The sequence below is a fragment of the Sander vitreus genome, chromosome 5 (genome assembly GCF_031162955.1).
Source record: "Sander vitreus isolate 19-12246 chromosome 5, sanVit1, whole genome shotgun sequence".
NCBI classification, from domain to species: domain Eukaryota; kingdom Metazoa; phylum Chordata; class Actinopteri; order Perciformes; family Percidae; genus Sander; species Sander vitreus.
The window spans coordinates 26,451,178-26,475,322 of NC_135859.1; the positions used below are offsets into that span (position 1 = coordinate 26,451,178).

General features: G+C 41.1%; 1 protein-coding gene across 3 annotated transcripts; it reads right to left on the reverse strand.

The window, feature by feature from the left end:
* Nucleotides 1-2,288: 2,288 nt before the first annotated feature.
* On the reverse strand, nt 2,289-17,138 carry LOC144518540 (protein sax-3). Of its 3 annotated transcripts, XM_078251292.1 has the most exons (15): nt 17,023-17,138; nt 13,475-13,631; nt 13,196-13,347; nt 12,876-13,029; nt 12,336-12,528; nt 12,018-12,112; nt 11,647-11,833; nt 11,286-11,383; nt 11,032-11,185; nt 10,269-10,387; nt 9,280-9,447; nt 9,014-9,127; nt 8,246-8,360; nt 6,370-7,612; nt 6,170-6,255 (listed from the first exon to the last, which is right to left on the reverse strand). In XM_078251292.1, the coding sequence occupies exons 2-13, from the start codon at nt 13,617-13,619 to the stop codon at nt 8,317-8,319; spliced, it is 1,623 nt and encodes a 540-aa protein (XP_078107418.1). In that variant the 5' UTR covers nt 13,620-13,631; nt 17,023-17,138; the 3' UTR covers nt 6,170-6,255; nt 6,370-7,612; nt 8,246-8,316. The 3 variants fall into 3 exon arrangements, with proteins under 3 accessions (XP_078107417.1, XP_078107416.1, XP_078107418.1); XM_078251291.1 differs by lacking the exons at nt 8,246-8,360; nt 9,014-9,127; nt 9,280-9,447; ... (8 more) ...; nt 13,475-13,631; nt 17,023-17,138 and adding exons at nt 2,289-4,152; nt 4,799-5,000; nt 5,120-5,189 and having other exon boundaries at nt 6,101-6,255; nt 6,370-7,606; XM_078251290.1 differs by lacking the exons at nt 8,246-8,360; nt 9,014-9,127; nt 9,280-9,447; ... (8 more) ...; nt 13,475-13,631; nt 17,023-17,138 and adding exons at nt 2,289-4,152; nt 4,799-5,000; nt 5,120-5,189 and having other exon boundaries at nt 6,044-6,255; nt 6,370-7,606.
* Between the last annotated feature and the right edge of the window lie 7,007 nt (nt 17,139-24,145).

The window sequence follows — 24,145 nt, forward strand, 5'->3', positions numbered from 1 at the left end:
TTGAAGAGGCCTTGAAGAAGGAAAAAACAGCCAAAGCTCAACACAAAGGAGCACTGAAGCAGGAGCGAAAAGAAAAAGACGCTCCTGCCAAGGCTCTGAGGAAGGAGCAAGCTTAGAAATGAAGAGGACAAAAACGTGATTGAGAAGCTCCAGAAGGATCTGGAGGCGTCCTCTTGTCAGCAAGAAAAAGAAATTACAGAGCATGATAAGGTGAATTGTGCTGAAATCAAGGCACTAAAGGATCATACACACAAACATTGATGATAGGCTTACTGGCCTATAGGTAAGGTAGCCATCCACAGATACAGTTAAACTTAAGGATTCCACATTTTAACATGAAAATATAATGAATAAATATATGAATATGTCAGGACAATCAAATTCAATCCCTGCATCTCAATCTTCAGAATCTTCAAAGCGATATTGAATCCAAGGACAACATGGTTTCCTCACTGCAGCAGAAAGTGAACCAGTGGGCCTCAGATCTCAAAGAGGAACAAACTAAAAACTGTTCACTCCAGAGGAATTATGAAGCCGCTGTCTCCCAGCAGCAGAAGGAAGCAGAAGAACTAGACCATCTGACTCATGAGAACCAACAACTCGCTTCTGAAAAAAAAAGGCTGCAAAGTGAACTTGAGGCTGGTGTAAATGAGCGTCAGCTTCATCAGAAACATCTTCAGGAAGCTCAAGAAGCTTGCAGCAGACTTGAGAAGGCCATTAAGAAGGAGAAAGTTTGCTTCTCGACACTATATAACAAGATCCAGATCCAAGAGAAGGAGCTCTCTGAGAAGAGTCTGGCTTTAGAAAAGAGCCTGATTGCTGAAAGATTCTTAAGGTTGTTTGTCAAAAACGAGAAGAAGCATTATGAGCAGGTGGTTTGCTGAGAGAAGCATCTGCGACCTCAGACCGTCTGATGTACGATATGCAGACTTTGAAGATGGAGAATGCAGACGTCAGGGCTAAATTCAACGTTATGGAGACAGAATAAGATCTAAACTCTGCTCTCTCTCTGAGCGCCATAAAGAGATGATGTTAAAGAATAATGATATCATCTCTGAGAATAAGTTCACCATCACTAAGCTCCAGTTCATGGTAGATGGGTTCAAAGAACAGCTGTCAGACAGCAAGGCAAGACAGGCAGAACTTGAAGATGCCTTAAAACAGAACTAGAAACGAAACCCAGAGTTGCAGCAAAGAGTTGATCAGATCACCTCTGCTCTTGAAAAAGTATGGACCAGGTGTGAGAAGCACCGTGTGGAGCTCAAGGAGGCTTTGACAAAGCAGATTGAAACAATGGAGGAGAAGCAGAAGATGGACGTGGCTCTGCAGAAAGCTCACGACAGCTATGCCAGGCTTCAGGAACAACAGCTGGCAGAGTCAAACTATCAGTACAGACACGTCAGTGACACTGAGCTCAGGCTCAACCAGCCTGGATGAGAGCGCAAAGGCTCTACAACACATGCAACAGGAATATACACATCTGGGGAGGAGGCACAGCGACATTAATTCTGACTATCGTGAGCTGCTCAAAACTCACAGTGCCCTCCAAATCAGATATGAGAGGCTCAGCTATGCACAAGGTAACCCACGACCAGAATACAGCTCACCTCAGTTCACAGTAAAACCCACATTTTTTGGTATACACGACATCTATTTCCAGTGGTGTAAGAAGTACTCAGAACTTTTACTTAAGTAAAAGTAGCAATATTACAGTGTAGACATGCTCTGTTACAAGAAAAAGTCATACATTCAAAATCTATGTAGTGGAGTATAAGTATAAAGTAGCATAAAATAGAAATAGTCAAGTAAAGTAAAATACAAGTACCTATTTTTCCCTGTTAGGGGAAGGGAATTTTTTTTGTGGGAGTTTTTCCTCATCCGAGTCAAGGGTCAAAGGACAGAGTGTGTCGTGTGATGTACAGGTTGTAAATTTGTGATTTGTTGTGGGCTGTACATATAAAATTGACTGGAACGTGAAGACTCTCAATCATCCAGGTGACAGGAGATGGAAAGTTTGTTTTTTAACTCTTTTAACACTTACTCAAGAGACTTAATCAGCTTTACAGACAGACCTCAGTCTGGTGCAGCACACCTTCCTTTGAATGTGATATTCTTTGTGTTTGCAGTACTACTATTGTAAGCAATTTCATAAATAAATGTGTTTAAAAATGTGTTAATGTAAAATGTGTAAATAATAAACAACACAGTAGTTCCAACAATCTCACCACAAGGTCCTTCTTTGCTTTTCTGGAGCGTTTTATTATATTACATATATGATTTTTCTGCTGTTTCCAATTTTAAGAATAAACCTTGAATCTCTTGAACATATGCCTGACTCTCTTTTTAGTTCACTTGCACATGGCACAGCGTAAATCTTGATGATTGTTTAAAATGGGTGGAGATTGGTGACCAGCAACCCAAGAAGACGTGGCAAAACAATAGCAGTAGTGTTTCTGCTTGTCTACCATGTAAACAGATTACTGAGTACACACTGAGACATGATGTGGAGTGAAGAGCTTTGGAGAACATGGTTATAGTTTGAGCTTTTGATAAGGTGCAGCAACTTCTATTTTTCACATGAAGGCATACTTACTTAAGGAGTATGTAAATAAGGTTCACAGACCATGTCTGTATTACATGCAAAAATATCACTAAAGACTTTGGTAGTATTGTCTTAATGTTTATTGATCCAGCCCCTCTTATTCTCCTTTGGTTTTAAGAAAAGGTGTTAACAGTCAAGTAGCTTGATATAAGATAATTGGCATGGTCACTGAAACAAAGTCAACACTGTACAACACATTTAAGTCTTACTGTAGGCTTACTTGAACTAACTAATAACCAATAACACAATATTAATCAGAGTGAAACATGTGATTCCTATATAATTAATAAATTAAAAAAAATGAATACTAAACATTTTCTCTTTCATGTTTCAATAGTAAAATTAAGAAACGGTAGAAAGCAAGACTAGTAGTTGTATTCAGAAGTAACCTGCACTACAGTCAAACTGTATAACATGACAGTAAATAATGTAACCACAAGGAGTAGTACAGAAAGTGATGTACTAAAGCTATGGAATACACATTCACAGAAAGATGTGGATGCTAATACAGAATATGTTAGAAATAGTTCAACATCAACACCACTCATGTCTGTGTGTTGCTGAAGTCAGGAGGCAGTTAGCCTAGCTTAGCATTACGACTGAAGGCAGGTAGAAACATCGAGCCTGCCGGGGGAACAGTAAAACAGTATGTGAGCGTTGTTAACTGTTGCTGGAGTGAACAACACTCAAATCACGTTTATTAGTTGCAAACCGATACGTTCAGATTAGCGTTCACCAAAATGAGCACGTTCAGTGAACACTCTTTTAGTGCGTTCATGCACAATACTGTTTATTAGTAAGTTTAAAATGAGTTGGTAGGTACATTTGACAGATCCAGGCTAGCTGTTTCCCCCTGCCTCCAGTCTTTATGCTAAACTAATCAACTCCAGGCTCTAACCCCATACTTAAAGACACAGTAAATAAAAAAATACATTTTACAAGTTCTCATTCTGTGCTAATTGTTCAGTTATTATATGCCAAATACATGTCAAAATGGCTTATCTTGAACTCGGGTTGGTTACAGTATATGAGGATGTCTTGGACTTGATGATCTGTTGCTACTTACAGTGATGAAATCTGGCAGCTGATTGGTCATTTTCCTGACTATTAACTAACGGGGGACTGAACACAGGTGCAGTCACTGAAGTGGAATTAGAGACTGAATTGATATGAGTGCTAGTGCCTACTGCCATTGAAGCAGTGGTTGCTGGGTAAAAGTGGACATCCACTGCCACCGTAGTAAGGCCCAAGGAGACATGGTGAGAAAGGAGCAGGGGAGGGATGCCATGTGAGATGGTGAGGCTGTGGTGGATGGGTGCTACACATGCCTCAGCACTTTGCAGGGTTAACGAGGAGCGCAGGCCCTCCTCACATCTAGATGGTGGAGAGGGGGAAGGTGAACGGGAGGGTAAGGATGACGGGGGAGGCAAGGCATCCTGGCATTGGCTGCAGTTGTCGCCTCTGTTACTGGTCCAATCCTCAGCACACTGCAGCTGGATGCTGGGCTGCGACAAGCTGCAGCCCTTCTCCTCCTCCAGAGAGGTATCAATCTGAAATAGCGTAATGATAATAATGAAAACTTAATGATCATGTATCTGATTTGATAAAATAAAGGGTAACAAGACTGGTGGCATCATGGTAATGGTCATCAATGGACTGTAATTCTAATTACACATCAGAAAACAAAAATGTTGGGGAAAAGTGGCTCGTCCAATTTAGCATTCCACTTGTATAACATTCAGACTAACGATGGGCAGTTAAAACAAAAATGTATAAAAATCATTGCAGCATAACCAAAAGTATCATCATTTGTATTGCCTTTATTCTTCTTAATCTGGCACCTACGTATATGTTGTTTGTAGATTTGGGTGTTATTCTAAGAACAGTTAATGTAGCCCCGAGCCACTAGCCTCATGCAGAGATAGCGAGTGGCTAAATTGGTCAGCTCACTTCTTTCTAACCCCCAGATTTTATTTTATTTTCAACTTGCAGTCTTCAACCCCAACTGACGCTGACTCAGTTGACAGTTGATGTCAGTTGATTTATTAGATTTCTTTTTCTTTGCTACCACAGTGCTACCTTGTTAGTTTAATTTGCTCATGCCCAGAAGACCAGAATTCGCTGTAAATTCAGACAAAAAATATCCCTGGACACATCTTTAACCCAGTCATGTCATATGTTTCTGTGTTATCAAACCTTTGTGTCAAGAATGGGCTCAGGATAAGTCTCTACAGTGACTAAGTGATCGTCTAGAGCGGGCTGTGTGTCCTCCTGAAGATCCTCAAATGTAGGCTCCATCTGCACCGTGACCAGGCTCGGTCCTGGAGGTCGGGCTCGGGTGTCTGATGTGTTGGGGCTCTGCTCAATCACTGCCACACAGTCATCGTCTTCAAAGGCTCTATGCAAGAAACACAGCACTTTGGTTTCCTGCATCTTTTACAAAGAGGCAAAATGGAAAAAAAACTTGCAAGCCATCATCTCATGCAATTTTTTGGTCCTCTATAATAGTGTATTCACCTGTTTTCGTATGTACGTCCTGCAGCTCGATGTTCGGTGTGTCGTATGGGGACCCCTAGATTCCTCTGGACTGTCAAGGACATTTACATTTTAAAGGGATAGGTTGACATTTTGGTAAATATGCTTTTTTCGCTTTCTGGTAGAGAGAAGATTGACACCACTCGCTTAAATAATAATAATATAATATTAAATGTGAAGCTACTGCGAGCAGCTGGTTTAGTCGTAGCTTGACACATAGACTGGAAACAAGGGGGCACATGAATTACAGTAAACACTTATTTTAAAAAATAACCTTTTAATTAGTGAGCATTAGTGGGGCTAGTAGGAAAATTTAGGACAGAGCCAGGCTAGATATTTCCTCCTGTTTCTAGTCTTTGTATTAAGCTTAGCTAACTGTAGCCTTATATTTAAAGGAACACTCCACCAATTTAGCAATGCATCTAGTATAACATTGTTGGACTCACTATGGACAGCAAAAAAAAGAATAAAAATTGATGCAACAGAAACCTGGCGCCTAAATTATATATTTATATTATAATTTATAATAATAATATTATAATAACAGTTCTGCCATTATGGAGTGTTATGCTAGTGAACAGCTAATCCCTCAAGCAGCTAGCCTCAAGCAAAAATGAGGAGAGGGCTACACAGGTCTGGTGAGCTCACTTCTTTTTTTCTCCACACGCCCAGATTTTCAGAGCAGAGCAACAAAATTCTTTATACAACTTCCCTTTCACATATGCAGTAGAATTCCTCAAACGCTGTAAACACACTTTGATTTCTAAAACCTGTGAGGTTCCACTTTACAAACAGACATAAGAGTGGTATTAATTGTCTTATCTAACTCTCCGCCCTAATGCGAATAAGCATATTACCTAAAATGTTAAAACAATGCTTGAAGAATAAGGATTTTCTGAAGTTTACCATGCTCAGAATGTGAAATAGTTGTGCTGACAATTGATGCGGCTGAGGATCTCTGACCTGCTCTGCTTGTTGTTGCAAGTTCGTTCTTCTGGACCACTGAATAGAAGGTAACAGTGATGAAGATGAAGGCCAGAGATACACCCACTCCCACCACGATGGGAATGTCATGTTTCTCCAGCACAGGCAACCATGATGGAGACTGCTGCGTTACTCTAAAGTGTAGAAGACAAAACTAAAGTCAAATCGGTTATGCTTTCTTTTGTTGACACTGTACAAACTCCATCTTCACAATATTTATCACTCCACCATATTTTATTTTGACCTACCTGGGATCATTGCTGGTCATAGGGGATTGGGAGGTGTTCCTCTTCAGCCACTCTTTAAGCTCTGTGTCATTGGATGATTTATCTGACTGAACTGCGTCACCTTGCAGGGTAGTATTTGGCTGTACCTGATCGGACACATTGACCTGATGGACAACAGGAATCTCAGGGTATAACGTTGAAGGATTGGATGTCTGATGTATGGTTGAGATTGAAGGCTGGATTTGAAGAGGGTCTCTGTGTTGGAACGGAAAAGTTTCTGTCTGTGGTAGGGGAGCTTGTGAGTGGAGTAGTGGATGTTGTGTTGGAGATGAAGATATGGTTAAAGTTGGTTTTGCGGGGAAAGGTTGACTGTGAGTTTGTGATTGTTGAGGCTTTGTGACTGGAGAAGGTGGAGGTTGTGTAAAAGGCAGATCATGTGGGATTTTTGATAGCTCAAGATGGAACTTTGGAAAAAGACTTTGAGTAAATGATTGTGGAGGATCAGATTTAGTTATTTGTGAGATGGTTGGTGAAAGCTGCAGGTGTGTTTTCTGGTGGAGACGTTGACCTTGGTGCTCAAGTTTGGTTTGAGAAATCTGAGTTGAGGTTGGCTCACGGTAGGATTGGTAAAATTGACTTTTTGTAACCAGTTGGTTAGTTGGAGTGTTGTGCAATTCAGCTTGTGAAGCAGAAGACTGGGTGATTGAATACAAATCCAACTTGAGAAAGCCAAAGGGTCCAACCACTGGAGGCTTTGACGTCTCAGTGAAGGGTTCTTTGATTTGACCGGCTAAAGACACAGCACGGACGTTAGAGCCCTGAGAATGAGACTCTATCAACAATTCGTCACTGACTTGATTTGATGACTGCAATTTTGTACGTGATGATGTTAATGTCAAATGGGATTGACTTTCACTGAGTAGATACTGAAGGGTTGAACCCAAAACTTCACTGGTGACTACTGATGTCTGGCTGTGTGTTATCGGTGTTTCACTGTCTGAAATCATAAGAGGATCACTAGTCAGTGGCAGTTGGGTTTGGAGATCTACTGACTGGAAGTTCGGGTGTGGAGGAGGTGGTAACATAGGAGGCTGCATCTGTGTGACTAATGGCTGAGTTGGATTAGTTGTTGGCTGATTCAGGCGGTGATATAAAAGATAGCCAAGTGATTGTTGTGGCATCTTTAGCTCAGCCACTGCTCCTCTTGAAAATGTAGACAATGTGGTCACACTGTTAGTTGTTTCATCACAGTGTGATAAGGAGCCTGGAAATAGTCAAAAAATTAGTTATTTACAGGAAAATTGGTTTTATTGCTGTAACATTAAACTCACCAAAGCAACGGCTCAGCAACATTGTACAACAAACAGAGCAGTTTGTAGAGAGTTATCAGGATATAAACAATACAACAGTGTTGCCCGATTAGCTTTCAAGTGAGTGCACTTGAAATGTTGCTTACAAACCCTTAGCTTACACAGGCAATAGCTGTTTTAGCATGTTAGCTTGCTAATGGTAGTGCTTGCTCGGCTACCCCACAGATGCCCTTGGCTTGATCCTTGCCTTGCAGGCCGTATGCTGGCCATCACGAAATAAACGGGATAAACGTGTTGTTGTACACGAATCAATAGATTAAAAACAACGTGACAATTACACAAACTGCCGTGAGACCGTGTTGGATCGAGACAGTTTGAGTGGCAATTTGGCTTTTCTCCTCAAAATAAAGTTGAATTACCCGGGAGCTTTGTTTTCAGCCTGTATGATTGTCTCACTTTTTGCTGTTGTTGCCAAGTTGTACCTATTTTTAGTGATGTTTTTACAAGATCTTGGCAATTACTCTGAGTAATAAGAAAATAGGGTATAAAGTTATCATACCCTATAGAAGGTTTTTTAAAGTACATACATGTGGCCTCCTTATTCTGCGCCTGATAATGTGGACAATGTGTTGTCTCAAGGTGTTGCTCAGCCATAGAGTCACTGGATTGGGACACTGGCAGATCTTTGCCAGTGTCGGTGCTCTAGAAAATAAGAAAAAGACTCTTAATTTCAGGACAGATATAACATTTGACACAATCAGAAATGAACTGAGCTACGAAACAAGTAATACGCATGTGAGAGGCCACAAATATCAGAGCAGTGATGTTACCCATTGACAATGGAAAGTCACCACATGTAAAGTGTGCACAATCAAGACTAATTTACAGCTTCTGGACAGAGACAGCACAAGAAAACCCAACATGGAGCGCACACTGATTTGGAAGTCAAAACAGTGTCACCACATAAGCCACAGCAGAGATTTTTTACAACGTCATTACTCACAGCAGACAAAACCAGTCTTGTCTGCTTGCCTCTAACAGCTGGACGATGTTCAGCTTAGGACAGAGGACAGCATGAAAGACAATTAGCAAGAAAAAGAAACTTGTGCATATGGGGTCAAGAAAGCATCTTGTTGTATAACTATGTACTGTAAGCGTACACCTCAAAGTACATGTAAAAATACCTTATGTAATGACAGCACGCACACTAACACACCCACTCTGATTATATAATAATATAAAATTAATATAATAAGACAATATATGTGCATGTCAATTTTTAGTAATATGAAGTATTTTTCACTCTGCAATTAAAGACGAAATAATAGTGAAATGATAAGCAGATGTCGACATACCTGTGACAGTGAGGATGCTACGTCTCTGATGTCGTCCTGCTCGGTTCTCAGCAGTACAGTAATATTCCCCTATGTCAGAATACTGCACACTGGAAATATGCAGCGCTCCATCTTCTGCACAGACCATTAGATTTCAAGTCATAAATCACATCTAGTTTAAGTATTGGTAGAATAAAGTTCATGTTTGCTGCTGAAAACAACTTCTAATGAGAACCTGGTGAAAAACCTAATGAAAATAAACAGCTCCAATCACACTTTGGACTCACCGTCAATGTGTCTGTGCTCAGTGGGACTGATGGGGGACTGTGTTTCTGCTCTGTCCCTGGTCCAGGTATATGTGATGGGCTGAATCCCTACAGCTCTGCAGGGCAGGACCGTTGAAGCCCCGATCCTGCAGCTCACTTGACCTACAAAGGTCACTATGATGGGACTCACTGAGACGAGGAAAGAGGAAAATGTTGTCATATTTTGCATTGTATGGAAAAAAAGGCATCCTCACTTCCCCTTTATGTGCCATAAGATCAATAAAATAAAATTGGCATAATTTAAACACAATTATATCATTATTGTACCAATTTGAGCAATATAATAAACGTCTATGACATGTGGCAAGCATTTTGTACAAGGAAATACAATTTTGTGCAATTCGACCATTGTTTTGTGCACAAAATGCACTTTAATACAATGTTACATTGTCTTTTTAAAAGGTCTGTAAGGTCCAATGTTGTATAAAGTGGAGAAATGCAATGTATTTGACTTATTTTGCTCCCACAAAGACTATAGAACAGATGTTCCTCTATCAAAATAAGCCAACAATACTGCTTTATATTTATATTCTAAAACCTGTATAATGCAAAATCCCACTTCAGGTTTCTTAGCCAACACTTGAAGTATATTGAAAATTGACAATTGACAGTACAGCATCTTTCTGCCTCCAACATCATATCATGGTTGAGTCCATGTGGTCTGCGTTCCAATTGAAGCCAATAAAGCTATGTGTTTACAATTTGCAGTTGAATACAGACTTTGTTGAGTAGCAATGAGCTCTATGCAGTGAATTGTGTCTTGTTCCTCACACTCAAAGTGTTCACCACAAGATTTAAAGTGAGAACTGTAATGGTTTTTCAATAACTTGAATCTTACTTCAGGCATTTATGCCACAAACGTCAGTTCTTCAGACTTCACCTGGACCTTAATTATTGATTTGAGACGTAGTTAGTACCTTACATTGCACTTAAGTTTGTGGAAAAATTACCAGCAACTCTCAGCATTGCTGTCTTATGGCTGTGGCCCAGAGTGTTGGAGGCCTCGCACGCATACACTCCCTCATCATAGCTCCTGGCTGAGTGGATGTAGAGCGTGGCATTTCTCAATCTGTATGAGAAAGATGTAAATGGTCATATACTACAAGGCAGTTGTCGATGTACTTCATGTGGTTTTGCTAGTGCAGCCACAGTGGTGGTCAAGTATTGTAATTAAATACAATTGTGAGGTACTTATACTTTAATTAAGTATATCCAAGTTATATTACTTTATACTTCCACTCCACTACATTTCAGAGGGAAATATTGTACTTTGTACACCACATTTATTTTACAGCTGTGGTTACTTTGATTTTACCACATACCCTCAGGTGTTTTCAGTTATGTTGCTTATTAGACCCATGTCCTTATAATAATGATAATTGCTCCACACCTAGATTTTTAAACTCTTCTATTACATGATAATAACTTGTGTGTACAAATTATTATCTTGTGTGCATAAGATAAAAAATATATAGCATCTTTTGGGGCCTTGAAGGATCCAAAATCTAACACTCTGAAATGGGCTATTTTGTATAGTAAGTACCTTGACTTTTAATACTTTTAGGTACATTTTAATGGTAATACTTGTGTATTTTAACTCAAGTAGAATTTCGGATTACCTTTACTTAAGTAAAGGATCTGAGTACTTCTTCCACCAAAAAAGAAAAATCTAACGTCTTTCCTTTTCAATAAAGTCACAACACATTAACGTACCCCAAAATGATCTTGCCTCCAGTCTGCTTGGAATGGCCTCTCTTCACCCAGTTGATGGAGGGTAGAGGGTGACCGGACACCTGACACTCCAGCACCACCCGAGTACCCACAGGCACCGTCAACATCTGGGGCCACAGTTTCACTGATGGAGGGGCTGCCAGGAAGAGAAAAAAATTACTCTTATCATACAAACAGATGAAGCAATGTTTGAGTGTCCAGTGACACATTATGGTGGGTCTATTGTAATTTAATACCCAGCACAGTCAGAGTTGCTCTTCTAGAGGTGATAAATCTTTGAAGGTGCATGTTGGAGGCCCTGCAGAAGTAGCTCCCACTGTCATACTCCTGGACACTGCAGAGAATAAAGTCAAGACACGCGCTTGTAGAAACCTTGAAAGCCTGAAATGTGGTGATGAGTTTACATTATTATTAGGAACAATATTGCATATTGTCATGCTCTCAACTACAGTACACCAATGTACAAACTACACGTGTCTTTAAACACATGCACACACACACGCACGCACACACACACACACACACACACACACACACACACACACACACACACACACGCACGCACACACACACACACACACACACACACACACACACCTGTGGAAGAAGAGGTCTCCATTGGGCAGCACGGTCTCATGAACTGACTGAGTGAGAAGTTGGTTGTTTTTAAACCAGGACACCTGTGCGGCTGGTCTGCTGTATGGAGGCCTGCAGGTGACTGTAACGTTTTCTCCTCTCTTCACTGTCAGGTTTACAGGCTGCTGGACGAAACTCCAGTCCATCTCTGGAAACACAACATGTGCGTCACTTACAGTAAATGTACATGTGCCGATCCTACTGTATATGTACTTTCACCATTAAACCACCAGCATCAAGGGTCATGTCCTGTCACTCACTTAAACTCACTCACTGTTATAAAAATGCGACATTAAACAATTTAGTTTACTGCAGACATTGGCACACAGTACCGGCTGGATGGAGGAAGGCTGGCTGTGACTTGATTGACTCTTTCTGGTTGGATGCTTCACAGTGATACGAGCCCTCATCCTCCCTGGTCACGTTCCTGGAGAACACAGCCAGAAATGAGACTTTAAATTCTGTCTGGCAGGAGTATAAAGGCTCCAGACAGCATGGATCACAACTTGTTACAAACGTGATATATAAAACATATTCCTGATCAAACCCAATGCAATATATGCATAATTTTTACAGTGTTAGTTCTTGGTTCATCATTACAATTTGACAATAAAGGATTAATATTCCTCTTGTCCCGTTCAGTGTTGGACCTGAATGTGAGCAGCTGTCCATTGTTCTGGAGGCTGAACGAAGCCGAGCAGTTCGACAGGAGGCAGCCGTCTTTGAACCAGTGCACCATGGGAACAGGGAAACCACGAACAGCACAGTGCATGGAGACCTCTGTTCCTATAGTAACAGTGATGTTGTTAGGGCCTTGGATGATCCGCAGCCTTCTAGGGACCCCTGCAAGGTAGATTGACAATGCTTTAAGATATTAACGCCACTGCAGAAAATATATGTACTTAAGCTTTTTAAGCAGTTTAATGTAGCACTGGGTTTTGAAAAAACTAGAAAAAACATCATTGGGAATGGATCATTTTTCTTGCTTCCAATTAGTTTTTCAGAGATATTTTCAATTAAAGCAGCATTTTTTGTGATACTAGTGATCGGCCATAGTGCAGTAACTGCTTTGAAGAAAGAGGAATTAAACACATTTTTCAGTGACATTGGTGTTTATTTTTGATGAATCCGAAATCTGGTTTAAATTGAAAAATGTAAGTATAAGTAAAAATGTAATAAAAAAAACTCACCCTGCACAGTTAGTTTAGCTGGGTTGCTCTTTTTGTTGATGTTCAGTGAAGGATTGTGTGTGACACAAATGTATATCCCATCATCCTCTAATGTTACGTTGAAAAGATGCAGAGTGCCTGAGATCTTCTTCTGGTTACCCCCTCCATACTCACCCTGAACATGTGAACAACACAATTTGAAGCATACGGTAACAATACATCTGGCCTGGGTCAAAAGGTACAAAAGAAATGTTTCCTACAGGGAAGTAGTATTCGGCGCCCTTCTAATAAGCTGTTCAAATCCATTAAATTGATCAGTCCAAAGCTGCACCAGTGCTCACCTGAATGTGTCTCCCTTTTGTGACCAGTGTCCCATCTTTGAGCCAGGTGATGCTTGCTGGAGGTGAACTTTCCCCTGACACACACTGGAAGAAAACTCCCTCTCCTTCTCTGACTGTCTGGTCCTGTGGACTGAAGAAAACATCCTCCAAACCTGGAACACACAGCATAAAAGGAAATGGACTATGAATCACTCTGTTGGCACTATGCGTGATGTTTAGGGACAGCAAACATTTAGTGGTTGGACTAACTTATAATAAAAAAAAGGTACTTAGACTCACCCATTTGGGATGAGACTGCCAAGCACGGCAGGATGAGTAAGCACAGGTGGGAAGTCATCTGTGGGAGCCTCCAGATGGAGACACAGACATGCATCCTACTGCAGAGCTCCCTGAGAGGCATGAGGAAACCACCATACAGCATCATCCATGGTGTCAGCTGGGAAAACGTGCACACATAAAAGACAAGGCAGAGTTTGAATTCGAAATGTGATCAATTTCAACCCTTGCTGGACTTGCTTTTTGACAGTTCTGTAGTGTCTCGTCCTAATCACGCAACTGACAAAACTAAAAATGAACCCCAAAGCACCCATAGCATGGCTAAGTAATGAACCGTTTAATGCATGTGGTTACATATCAGACACAGAGGTACACAGAGATACAGATGCAAAGAAGAACTGTTGCATCATGTTGAAAATGACATGTTGCATTGTTTTGATGGGTTAGTGTTTTTCATCAGCTCTGCACTGTAGCCACACACCCCGGTGAGCCCAATGTAAATACTTCTATCAGGAAGCAGTGATTTTGGTCAGCAAGTGATTTTGGTCAGAATCATTTTTCACATACTAAATATTACTGGGTTCAAAATAGAGCCAATTTAGGTAAATATAGCACTGTTGCATTTTTTTTTCCTCATATTTCTGATGGGTTATTAATATGGTTATTTTGACCCAGTGTTACACACACAACAACAAGTTTTACATTAAAACTGTCACAAATTAATTTAGTTGTGCATTTGACATTTAGAACTGCAATACACATATTCACAACAATCAGCAAAAGGTAGTGACTACACGAGCTGTAGTAGATAATAACAGTTTTCAACCATACTAGCTATATTTACCAACATTTAACCCAGTGACTTTAAGTCTGCAGCATGATGGGAAAATATGTGAAAATGTTAGATATTCTCCACTGATATGATACGACTTGATCCCTCTTTTTTTCTCATAAACACTCACTGCATTACCACATCTTATACAACAACACCACTGAAGCTGCCGTATGCATAGATTCAGTTTGATCAGTTTCTAACAATGTGTATTCAGCAGATGAGCCCACTCTCTCTCTCTCTCTCTCTCTCTCTCTCTCTCTCTCTCTCTCTCACGTGCTCGCTCTCCCGCTCTCTTGCTCTTAATGCCCCCCCCTCCCTTCATTCCCATTTTGGTTGTGAGTCTGTATCACCACAGCGAGCTCAGCTTTGTCCGCTTTAGTCTCTTGAATTGGCCCAGCCAATTCATAGAGCTCACACTGTGGCCCTCCACTCAATGAAAGTGACATGAAAAGAAGCTTTGTACTATGAAGATCAGTTATTGGTCCTCTGCAATGAAAGCTACCGCCTGATCACATAGGCTTTTATGGTTCTCAATATGGCCGTGTAAGGGCTGATCCTTTATTGTTTTGAACGTGCCACAATTTTTGCGTAGGCCTATGCAATGCTGAATTTGCACAAGTAAATATTATAGATATTGAAACATGCCAAAGACATATTTTGATCTCAATACGCTCATTTATGATTCAAATTGAAAGGGTTAAAATTGAATGTGTAATGATGAAAGTTAAAAGGCTTGGTGTGCTTTGCAAGAATGTGAACGATGCAAAGAGAGCAGGAAAAACTGTATTATCAGCCAAATGTAGCACACATTTTAACTAAAATTTCCAGAAAATTAGTAAAAGAAAATGCAAATTCTCTTATGCACATATTACGAGTTGAGCACATGGCTGGAGACACTAAATAACTAATCTAAAGAACGCCAACCAAACCTCAAACTGTGGAGAACCATGTAGAAAACATGATAATATGGCATCTATGTTTGCTACATGATTTAACTTTTATTTTTTGAATTTCCAGTATTTCCACTCCGGCATTGAAAATGCGTACAAAAACAAGTGGATGGAAACTCACTTATTGTGTAGAAATCTGTTGTCAAAACTTAAACGTTGTCTCCGCTGCAAGGTCTTAAAGGCTTAAATACAATTAGATGTTACAAACTTCAGATTATTTTCAAACAATATGATTTGTTCTTAGACAATATCATCCATCTCTAAATTAGATTAGAATTGTATTATATTACTAGCAATCATACCCAAAATATTGAAGTTTATAGTTATAAATATCACCACATTGTATAATTGTCACCTGGCCCTATATGCATATTATTCTTTTAGAGGACAAAATAAATTCCAGGTTTGAAAATAGGTGTAAAAATAAATAAATAGTGGAAATAGCGAAACCAAACTCCCTTCAGTGATGACATGCTTGAAAGCTATCTAGCTTGTGGCTGGTTATACTCACATAATGTTAAGAGCCTGTGGGTGTGTATTTGTTTGACTCACAACAGATCATTTACACTGTTTAGCATGTCATTACGATGTTTTAGCCCACATACTGACTCATATGCTTTTTCTTTAATTGTCAAAAGCATTTTACAATGTATTTAATTGTCAAAGGCATAATATCGCCAAAGGCATAATATTCATTATTGTCTATTTATCATATTGTATAAAATAATGAGTGGAGATGCTGAATTTGTATCATCACTGAATGCAATCCAGCCTATGGCATTGTCCTGTGTGATACTGGGACAAGATGTAATGCTTATCATGTTGTTGCATTTCTCCAAAAGTTGTTGTAGTCTTCAAATAATGCAGAAATATTCAAATAAAATAAAATGTCACTGTTGGGTCAGTCTCTGGCAGGTACTTATAAGGAAGTGGTTGCCTGTAAACGTGACTAAGATGGGTTCCAGCTCCAGTGAATGAGCTGAATATATCACTTCAGATGAAGTGGTAGTCATCTGGAGATATAATTTCTGTTTGAGCATCCATAACCTGAACCTCATCACCAGCATTAGAGTACTGTTCAACTGAAAAGCTGAAACTATTTTTAATTCTTTAAAAGCAGATCTCCATTCATTTTTTTCTCTCAATATGGAGGTCAAGTGACATAAAAACAATGAATTGAAGGTTTTGCGTTTGATTTTGTCTTGTTTTCACAATTTTCATTTAAATGTGGCACTATTGCATTTATTCTAATTCTAAGTTATTATGTAATTTATTCGGTTTGGATTTGTTAGTAGTACATATTTGAAATACTCTGTCTTTTATTACCTGTAAACCTCATCTGGTAATTATTTTTCTTTGTTTAGTTCTATTGTACAAAGGGTACTCAGAAAAAAACATTTACAAACTATTAGCTTCTATTGGTTTGAAGTGTCTTTAGTCTATCCACACTACTACTACAGTTTAAGCACAGCACCAAAAATGAATTAAGCACGGTATACTGCTTGCATGCATTCAGTAGATAAGCAAGAGAAATATAAATTCAGTGCTGGTTTCTATGAAGTGCATTCCGTGCAATTAAATGAGAGCTGCTTTTGGATGCTTTGCATGGTTGAAAACAAAAAAATATTAACAGCTGAATAAATACAGCACACTACACAGAATGACCAATGGACTACTACTAAACTAAACATTGTATGCTATTTCACAAGATGTTAAATGTTACAACACTTTGTTATCCACTCCAAAGAAAGACTAATGATACTTACTCTTATGTGTCCAAAGATTGCTTCTGTGTTGCTTTGCAATTAGCCCATTCGTCCTCAGTCAGTTTCTGTTTGTCTCTAGTCTGTGGACAACCTTTTTACTCCTGATGCATTTGCAAAGCTTCCAGCTGGGAGAGAGAACAACAAGCAACAGCTGCACGCATGTGCTAGACAATCTACACCTCCCCTTCACTCACTCACTTACTCACACACGCACGCAAGCACGCGCATGCACACACACACACACACACACACACACACACACACACACACACATTCTCATTCAAAGCCAACAGCTGTAATTAAGCACAAAACCACTAATTGTGTACTCTGTTCATTATTTCAGACAGTAAACAGAAGCATAATAAAACACGCTCAATGAATTAAAATGTGAAGCTAAACCTCCAATAATTGTTGTGAGGGAAGAAGCATGACATCATGAAATGTGTATCTTTTCACACGATGTTGGAACCTGGCTGCAGAGATGTAGCCACAAGACGAGCAATCGTGAGGTCAGACACTGATGTTGGGCAATCAGTCAAAGTTTGGTCAAGTTCTTCAACACCAAACTCTGGAAACTATTTCTTTATCGACCTGACTTTGTGCAACAGGAAAGAACCTTTCTCCACACGGTTGCCACAAAGTTGGAAGCACACTGTTGTCTAAAATATGTGCAGCATCATTGTGTGCTGTATCATTAGGATTGACCTTAATTGGAACTTAATTGGAAAAACAACCCCATAAAGGTACACAAAAGCATGTGGACTGGGGCTAAAAAGTGTACATTATTGGAATAAATCTATATTACAGCATCATTAAATGATCTACACCTGAAAAGACGTGTCAATTTTATGTGTAAGCGCTGGTTATAACTGTTTCCTCTTAAATCTAGGTTAATGGAGGAAAATAATGACTGCTGCATCAACACTCAATCAATCTATGGAGAGCATTTCAGGACAAGCATTTAGGAAGGTGGCCCTTTATGTAAAATATGTCTATCCTAACAGGTCACTCAACTCATATCAAAATCATTTTCTTAAAGTACTCTTAAACAAAGCAGTTGTAGTCCACTTGCTTGTTCTTTCTCGGTATCACACAGTCTTCATCAGCAGATGGAGTCTAAATTTTAATGTTTAAACACACAAAAGCAAAAAAGCACCACCATGAAGTTCACATTTGTGGTTCTGAATAACAACTATTGGATGGATTGCTTTGAAATTTGGTAAAGACATTGATGTAGGCCTGCACCCTTTAGGACGACATGTAAAATGGTTGGCCTATGACTTTAGCACCATCATTAGGTCAAAATCTTAATTCACAATACTTTTTAAAATACCTGAAAAACCGATCTTCAGCCTCTTTTGTGTAATTGGCAAATATTAGCAAGCAGCTAACACGCTAACATGCTAAACTAAGATAGTGAACACGTAAACATTACACCTGCAAAACATCAGCATGATAGTATAATCAAACTGAGCATGTTAGCACGCTGACGTTAGCATTTAGCTCAAAGCAGCACTATACCTTACAGCCTCACAGAGCTGCTAGCATGACTGTAGACTAGTCTCGTTTTAACCATAAAGTGACCTTTTTTTGAGACAAAGGGGGAAAGGAGCACATAAAAAAACAGATTCATGCAGTGGCTTCTGTTTCACTTATTTACATGCATGGCTGCAGCTAACATAGTCTTGCCACATGTCTGCTGGGGCCAGATGAAGTCCTTGCAAATGTAAATTGACAATCCATTCAGCATAATCAAATGGAAATTAAAGTACAAATGCACCGATTTATAATCTATGCAGGAAGGGTCATTTTAATTAAGCAGACAAAGACTGGTTTAGCAGGCGAAATGTAACATTGTTGGATTCAGGACATCAAACACATACATCCACCAAAGGAGGTGTAGTATCAGAGTTCTCCCAAATAATCTGTGTTATATAATAAAAAGGTTTTCTTTGTGGTAGACCCATTGACTCTTGTCAATGCTGAGAAAAGGTGCAATATAGAAGTAATTGTTGACATACTGAGATATATAGATTATTATATAGCCTATTATTCTTTCACGCCACATGGATGTAGAATTCTGTCTTCTGACTGCTGGATATCCTCGGCCTTGTCTCGCGTACGCTCTTCAGCGAATCCTCAACACTTGTGAAATGTGTAGATTTTAATTTTTCACATATATTTCTATTTTTTATCCTTTATATTCCTTTTTTCTAATCATTAAAGTCTTTTAGCACCGCCTTAGGAGCATGTCACATTGCATGCCACGAGGAAGTAAAGCCAATCTTAACAAAAAAACAAGAATTTAAGAGATTTATTGTCAACCAGAATTACATACCTGACAGATTAGAAAAAAACATTTAGACCGTAGGGAGAGAACATTTACAGCAGATACAGTCAAAAAAGTGAAAAAATTAGGACACCCATGCTAAAGTTGACTAAAAAGAGAACTAGAGAGTACTATACATCCTGATAAAGTTCCCTTGGCCTTTGGAATTAAAATAGCCCCACATCATCACATACCCTTCACCATACCTAGAGATTGGCATGGGGTACTTTCCATAAAATCATCTCTCAATGCAAATCAAACCAGCTATTAGGCTAACTGAAATAAAACCATGCCAATCTCTAGGTATGGTGAAGGGTATGTGATGATCTGGGGCTATTTTAATCCCAAAGGCCAAGGGAACTTTATCAGGATGCATAGTATCCTGGATCCATGAAATAACTGGCCTTTAAAAATAAAAATCTGCCTGCATCTACAGGAATTTAACATAGGGGTGTACTTACTTATGCCCCCTGTATTTTAAGGAAGAACATTTATTTATTTACGATACATTATTCCTTCACAAAGAAAATTGGTGTCCTTAAAGATTGGATTTGTCCTTTGTAATTAAGGCATTAAGATCAATTTCCTAAAGATGATTTTTTTATTCCTCTTTTTAGTCAACTTTAGCATGGGTGTCCTAGTTTGTTCACATGACTGTATAATTGAAACATTTAAGTGAATAAATGAAATGTGAAATTCTTAGATTTTCCAGAGATTGTTTGTTGCTATAGCCAATAGCATGTTTTTAGAAACCCTGGCCACATTCCTGCTTTCAAATTCATAATAATAATAACATTTACAAATACTTTCCTGATGTATCATAGGGACTCTGATATCCATGTGGAGTTTTATTGAGCTGAAAGATGTCTGCATTTTGGAGTCACAACAGCAGCAGGAGATTCAAAGAGATGAACGGTAAAAGGAAGAGGAGGAAGCCTGGAGTGATGAAGATGGGCTGGGCAGCTCCATGCAGCTTTGCTAAACAGAGGGTCTGCTCAAATGTTTGGTGAGTCTCAGCACTAATACCTGGAAAACATAAGTCTGTTGTTGTGACAAAGACATATAAACAGGATTTGTTTCATAATGTCAAACTTCACCTTACCGTGTTGGGACCATTCCTTCCAGACGTGCAGAAATTCAGTGTCATTTCCCCCCCGAGAAACTGTGTTAAATGTGAAACAAATGGCTATTCAGAACTTCCATTCAAAAAATTGACTACATCCAACAAAGAGATGACTCTCTGCTCTTACCTTTGGAGTGTTCTGTCAGCAGATGTCTTAAATCTCTGAGAGCCTGGGTGAAGTTCTCCAGTCGATGCTGCAGGTGGACGTTTTCTTCTTTCAGTATGTGGATGGTATCCTGGAGCTCATAGGCTGAGCTGCAGCCTGAAAGCTGAGAAATCAACCACAAAACTGTGGTGACTTGCAAGATGGAGAGCATTGCAGTAGCAATTGGATGTCATTCACTCAGTTAGTTAAAGCTGCTAATGTTCACAGTCCTGTTAAATCCACCTGCAGCTCCAGAATGTTTCAAAATCAGGTGGAAGTGGCAACATTATTCAAAAGCTGGCCTATTTCTGTGTCCGAATTGATTAAATAATGTGTAGCTAAATGCTCTTGCCTGCGGACCACTCTAACGGATCAATTGTTCTGTTTTGGATCCCAGAGCCCAAATTAGAAAGACTCAGATAGAGTTGTTTACGGGTTAATACATCTTCATTTCATTTCATGAAAAGCACAAAGGTTCCTTTTGATAAATAATATATTTTCCTATGTACATTTGACCTAATATATATATCTATTTATAATTATAAACCATGTTTTATTTTGATATGCTTGTTATTTACTTTGGTTATTTGAAGTGTTATTATTATTATTATTATTATTATTATTATTATTATTATTATTTCAATTTGTTTTTTTGTTTTTTTTGTTTTTTTTAACTTCTCCGGGAACCATCACCTTATCGTGGTGGAGAGGTTTGTGTGTCCCTATGAACCTGAGGGCTGTGTTGTCTGGAGCTTTGTGCTCCTGGTAGGGTCTCCCAAGGCAAAGTGGTCTCAGGTGAGGGGCCAGACAAAGAATGGTTCAATAATCCTATGAAAAATCGAGGAAGGGATGAAGTGACCCTGCCCGGAGGAAGCCCGGGGCCCCTGTCTGGAGCCAGGCCCAGATGGAGGGCTCGTCAGCGAGCGTCTGGTGGCCGGGTTTGCCACGGAGCCCGGTCGGGCACAGCCCGAAAAAGCTACGTGGCGGACATCCCTCCATCCCATGGGCCCACCACCTGTGGGAGGAACCGCTGGGGTCGGGTGCGCTGCCACATGGGTGGCAGTGAAGGTCAGGGGCCTCGACGGACCAGACCCGGGCAGCAGAGGCTGGCTCTGGGGGACGTGGAATGTCACCTCTCTGTGGGGGGAAGGAGCCGGAACTTGTGCGGAGGTGGAGCGCTACTGGTTAGATCTGGTGGGGCTTACCTCTACGCACAGTCTTGGTTCTGGAACCATACTCCTGGATAGGGGTTGGACTCTTTTCTTCTCCGGAGTTGCCCAGGGTGTGAGGCGCCGGGCGGGTGTGGGGATACTCACAAGCCCCTCGGCTGAGCGCCGCTACGTTGGAGTTTAACCCGGTGGACGAGAGGGTCGCTCCCTACGCCTGCGGGTTGTGGGGGGAAAACTCTGACTGTTGTTTGTGCATATGCACCAAACAAGAGTTCAGAGTATTCGGCCTTCTTGGAGACCTTGAGTGGAGTCCTGCATGGGGCTCCAGTCGGGGACTCCATAGTTCTGCTGGGGGACTTCAACGCGCACGTGGGTAATGATGGAGACACATGGAGAGGCGTGATTGGGAGGAACGGCCTCCCTGATCTAAACCAGAGTGGTTGTTTGTTGTTGGACTTCTGTGCTAGTCATGGATTGTCTATAACGAACACCATGTTCGAACATAGGGATGCTCATAAGTGTACTTGGTACCAGAGCACCCTAGGCCAAAGGTCAATGATCGATTTTATAATCGTTTCATCTGATCTGAGGCCATATGTTTTGGACACTCGGGTGAAGAGAGGGGCGGAGCTGTCAACCGATCACCATCTGGTGGTGAGTTGGGTCAGGGGGTGGGGGAAGACTCTGGACAGACCTGGTAAGCCCAAACGGGTAGTGCGGGTAAATTGGGAACGTCTGGAGGAGGCCCCTGTCCGACAGACTTTCAACTCACACCTCCGGCGGAGCTTTTCGTGCATCCCTGTGGAGGCTGGGGGCATTGAACCCAAGTGGACAATGATTGTTGATACGCCTCTTCAACATTGCGTGGAAGTCTGGGACGGTGCCTAAGGAGTGGCAGACCGGGGTGGTGGTTCCCCTTTTTAAAAAGGGGGACCAGAGGGTGTGTGCCAATTACAGGGGTATCACACTTCTCAGCCTCCCGGTAAAGTCTACTCCAAGGTGCTGGAAAGGAGGGTTCGGTCGATAGTTGAATCTCAGGTTGAAGAGGAACAATGCGGATTCCGTCCTGGTCGTGGAACAACGGACCAGATCTTTACTCTCGCAAGGATCCTGGAGGGAGCTTGGGAGTATGCCCAACCAGTCTACATGTGTTTTGTGGATCTGGAGAAGGCGTATGACCGGGTGCCCCGGGAGATACTGTGGAGGTGCTGCGGGAGTACGGGGTGAGGGGGTCCCTTCTCAGGGCCATCCAATCTCTGTACGACCAAAGCGAGAGCTGTGTCCGGGTTCTCGGCAGTAAGTCGGACTCGCTTTCAGGTGAGAGTTGGCCTCCGCCAGGGCTGCGCTTGTCACCAATCCTGTTTGTAGTATTTATGGACAGGATATCGAGGCGTAGTCGGGTGGAGAGGGGTTGCAGTTCGGTGGGCTGGGGATCTCATCGCTGCTTTTTTGCAGATGATGTGGTCCTCATCGGCCTGTGACCTTCAGCACTCACTGGATCGGTTCGCAGCTGAGTGTGAAGCGGCTGGGATGAGGATCAGCACCTCTAAATCGGAGGCCATGGTTCTCAGCAGGAAACCGATGGAGTGCCTTCTCCAGGTAGGGAATGAGTCCTTACCCCAAGTGAAGGAGTTCAAGTACCTTGGGGTCTTGTTCAGCGAGTGAGGGGACAATGGAGCGGAGATTGGTCGGAGAATCGGCACAGCAGGTGCGGTATTACATTCAATTTATCGCACCGTTAGACGAAAAGAGAGCTGAGCCAGAAGGCAAAGCTCTCAATCTACCGGGTCAGTTTTTGTTCCTACCTCACCTATGGTCATGAAGGCTGGGTCATGACCGAAAGAACAAGATCCAGGGTACAAGCGGCCGAAATGGGTTTCCTCAGGAGGGTAGCTGACGCCTCCCTTAGAGGTAGGGTGAGAAGCTCAGTTATCTGTGAGGAGCTCGGAGTAGAGCCGCTGCTCCTTTGCGTCGAAAGGAGCCAGTTGAGGTGGTTCGGGCATCTGGTAAGGATGCCCCCTGGGCGCCTCTCTAGGGAGGTGTTCCAGGCACGTCCAGCTGGGAGGAGGCCTCGGGGGAGACCCAGGACTAGGTGGAGGGATTATATCTCTAACCTGGCCTGGGAACGCCTCGGGATCCCCCAGTCGGAGCTGGTTAATGTGGCCCGGGAAAGGGAAGTTTGGGGTCCCCTGCTGGAGCTGCTACCCCCGCGACCCGACCCCGGATAAGCGGATGAAGATGGATGGATGGATGGATTTGTTTTTAATTAATTTTTCTACATTTTTTACTATTATTGTTATAATAATAATCATAATAATGATAATAATAATAATATTTATTATTATTATTATTATTAT

Bases quoted from the DNA above. Each gene is read 5' to 3' on its own strand.
- LOC144518540 (XM_078251290.1), bottom strand. From the start codon at position 7,529: ATGCCACAACAATCACTTGGCTATCTTTTATATCACCGCCTGAATCAG. The intron at 6,256-6,369 runs GTAGGTCAAAAT...TCTACACTTTAG, and splicing joins ATGACCAGCAATGATCCCAG to AGTAACGCAGCAGTCTCCAT. The intron at 5,190-6,043 runs GTAAACTTCAGA...TGTCCTTGACAG, and splicing joins TATTTCACATTCTGAGCATG to TCCAGAGGAATCTAGGGGTC.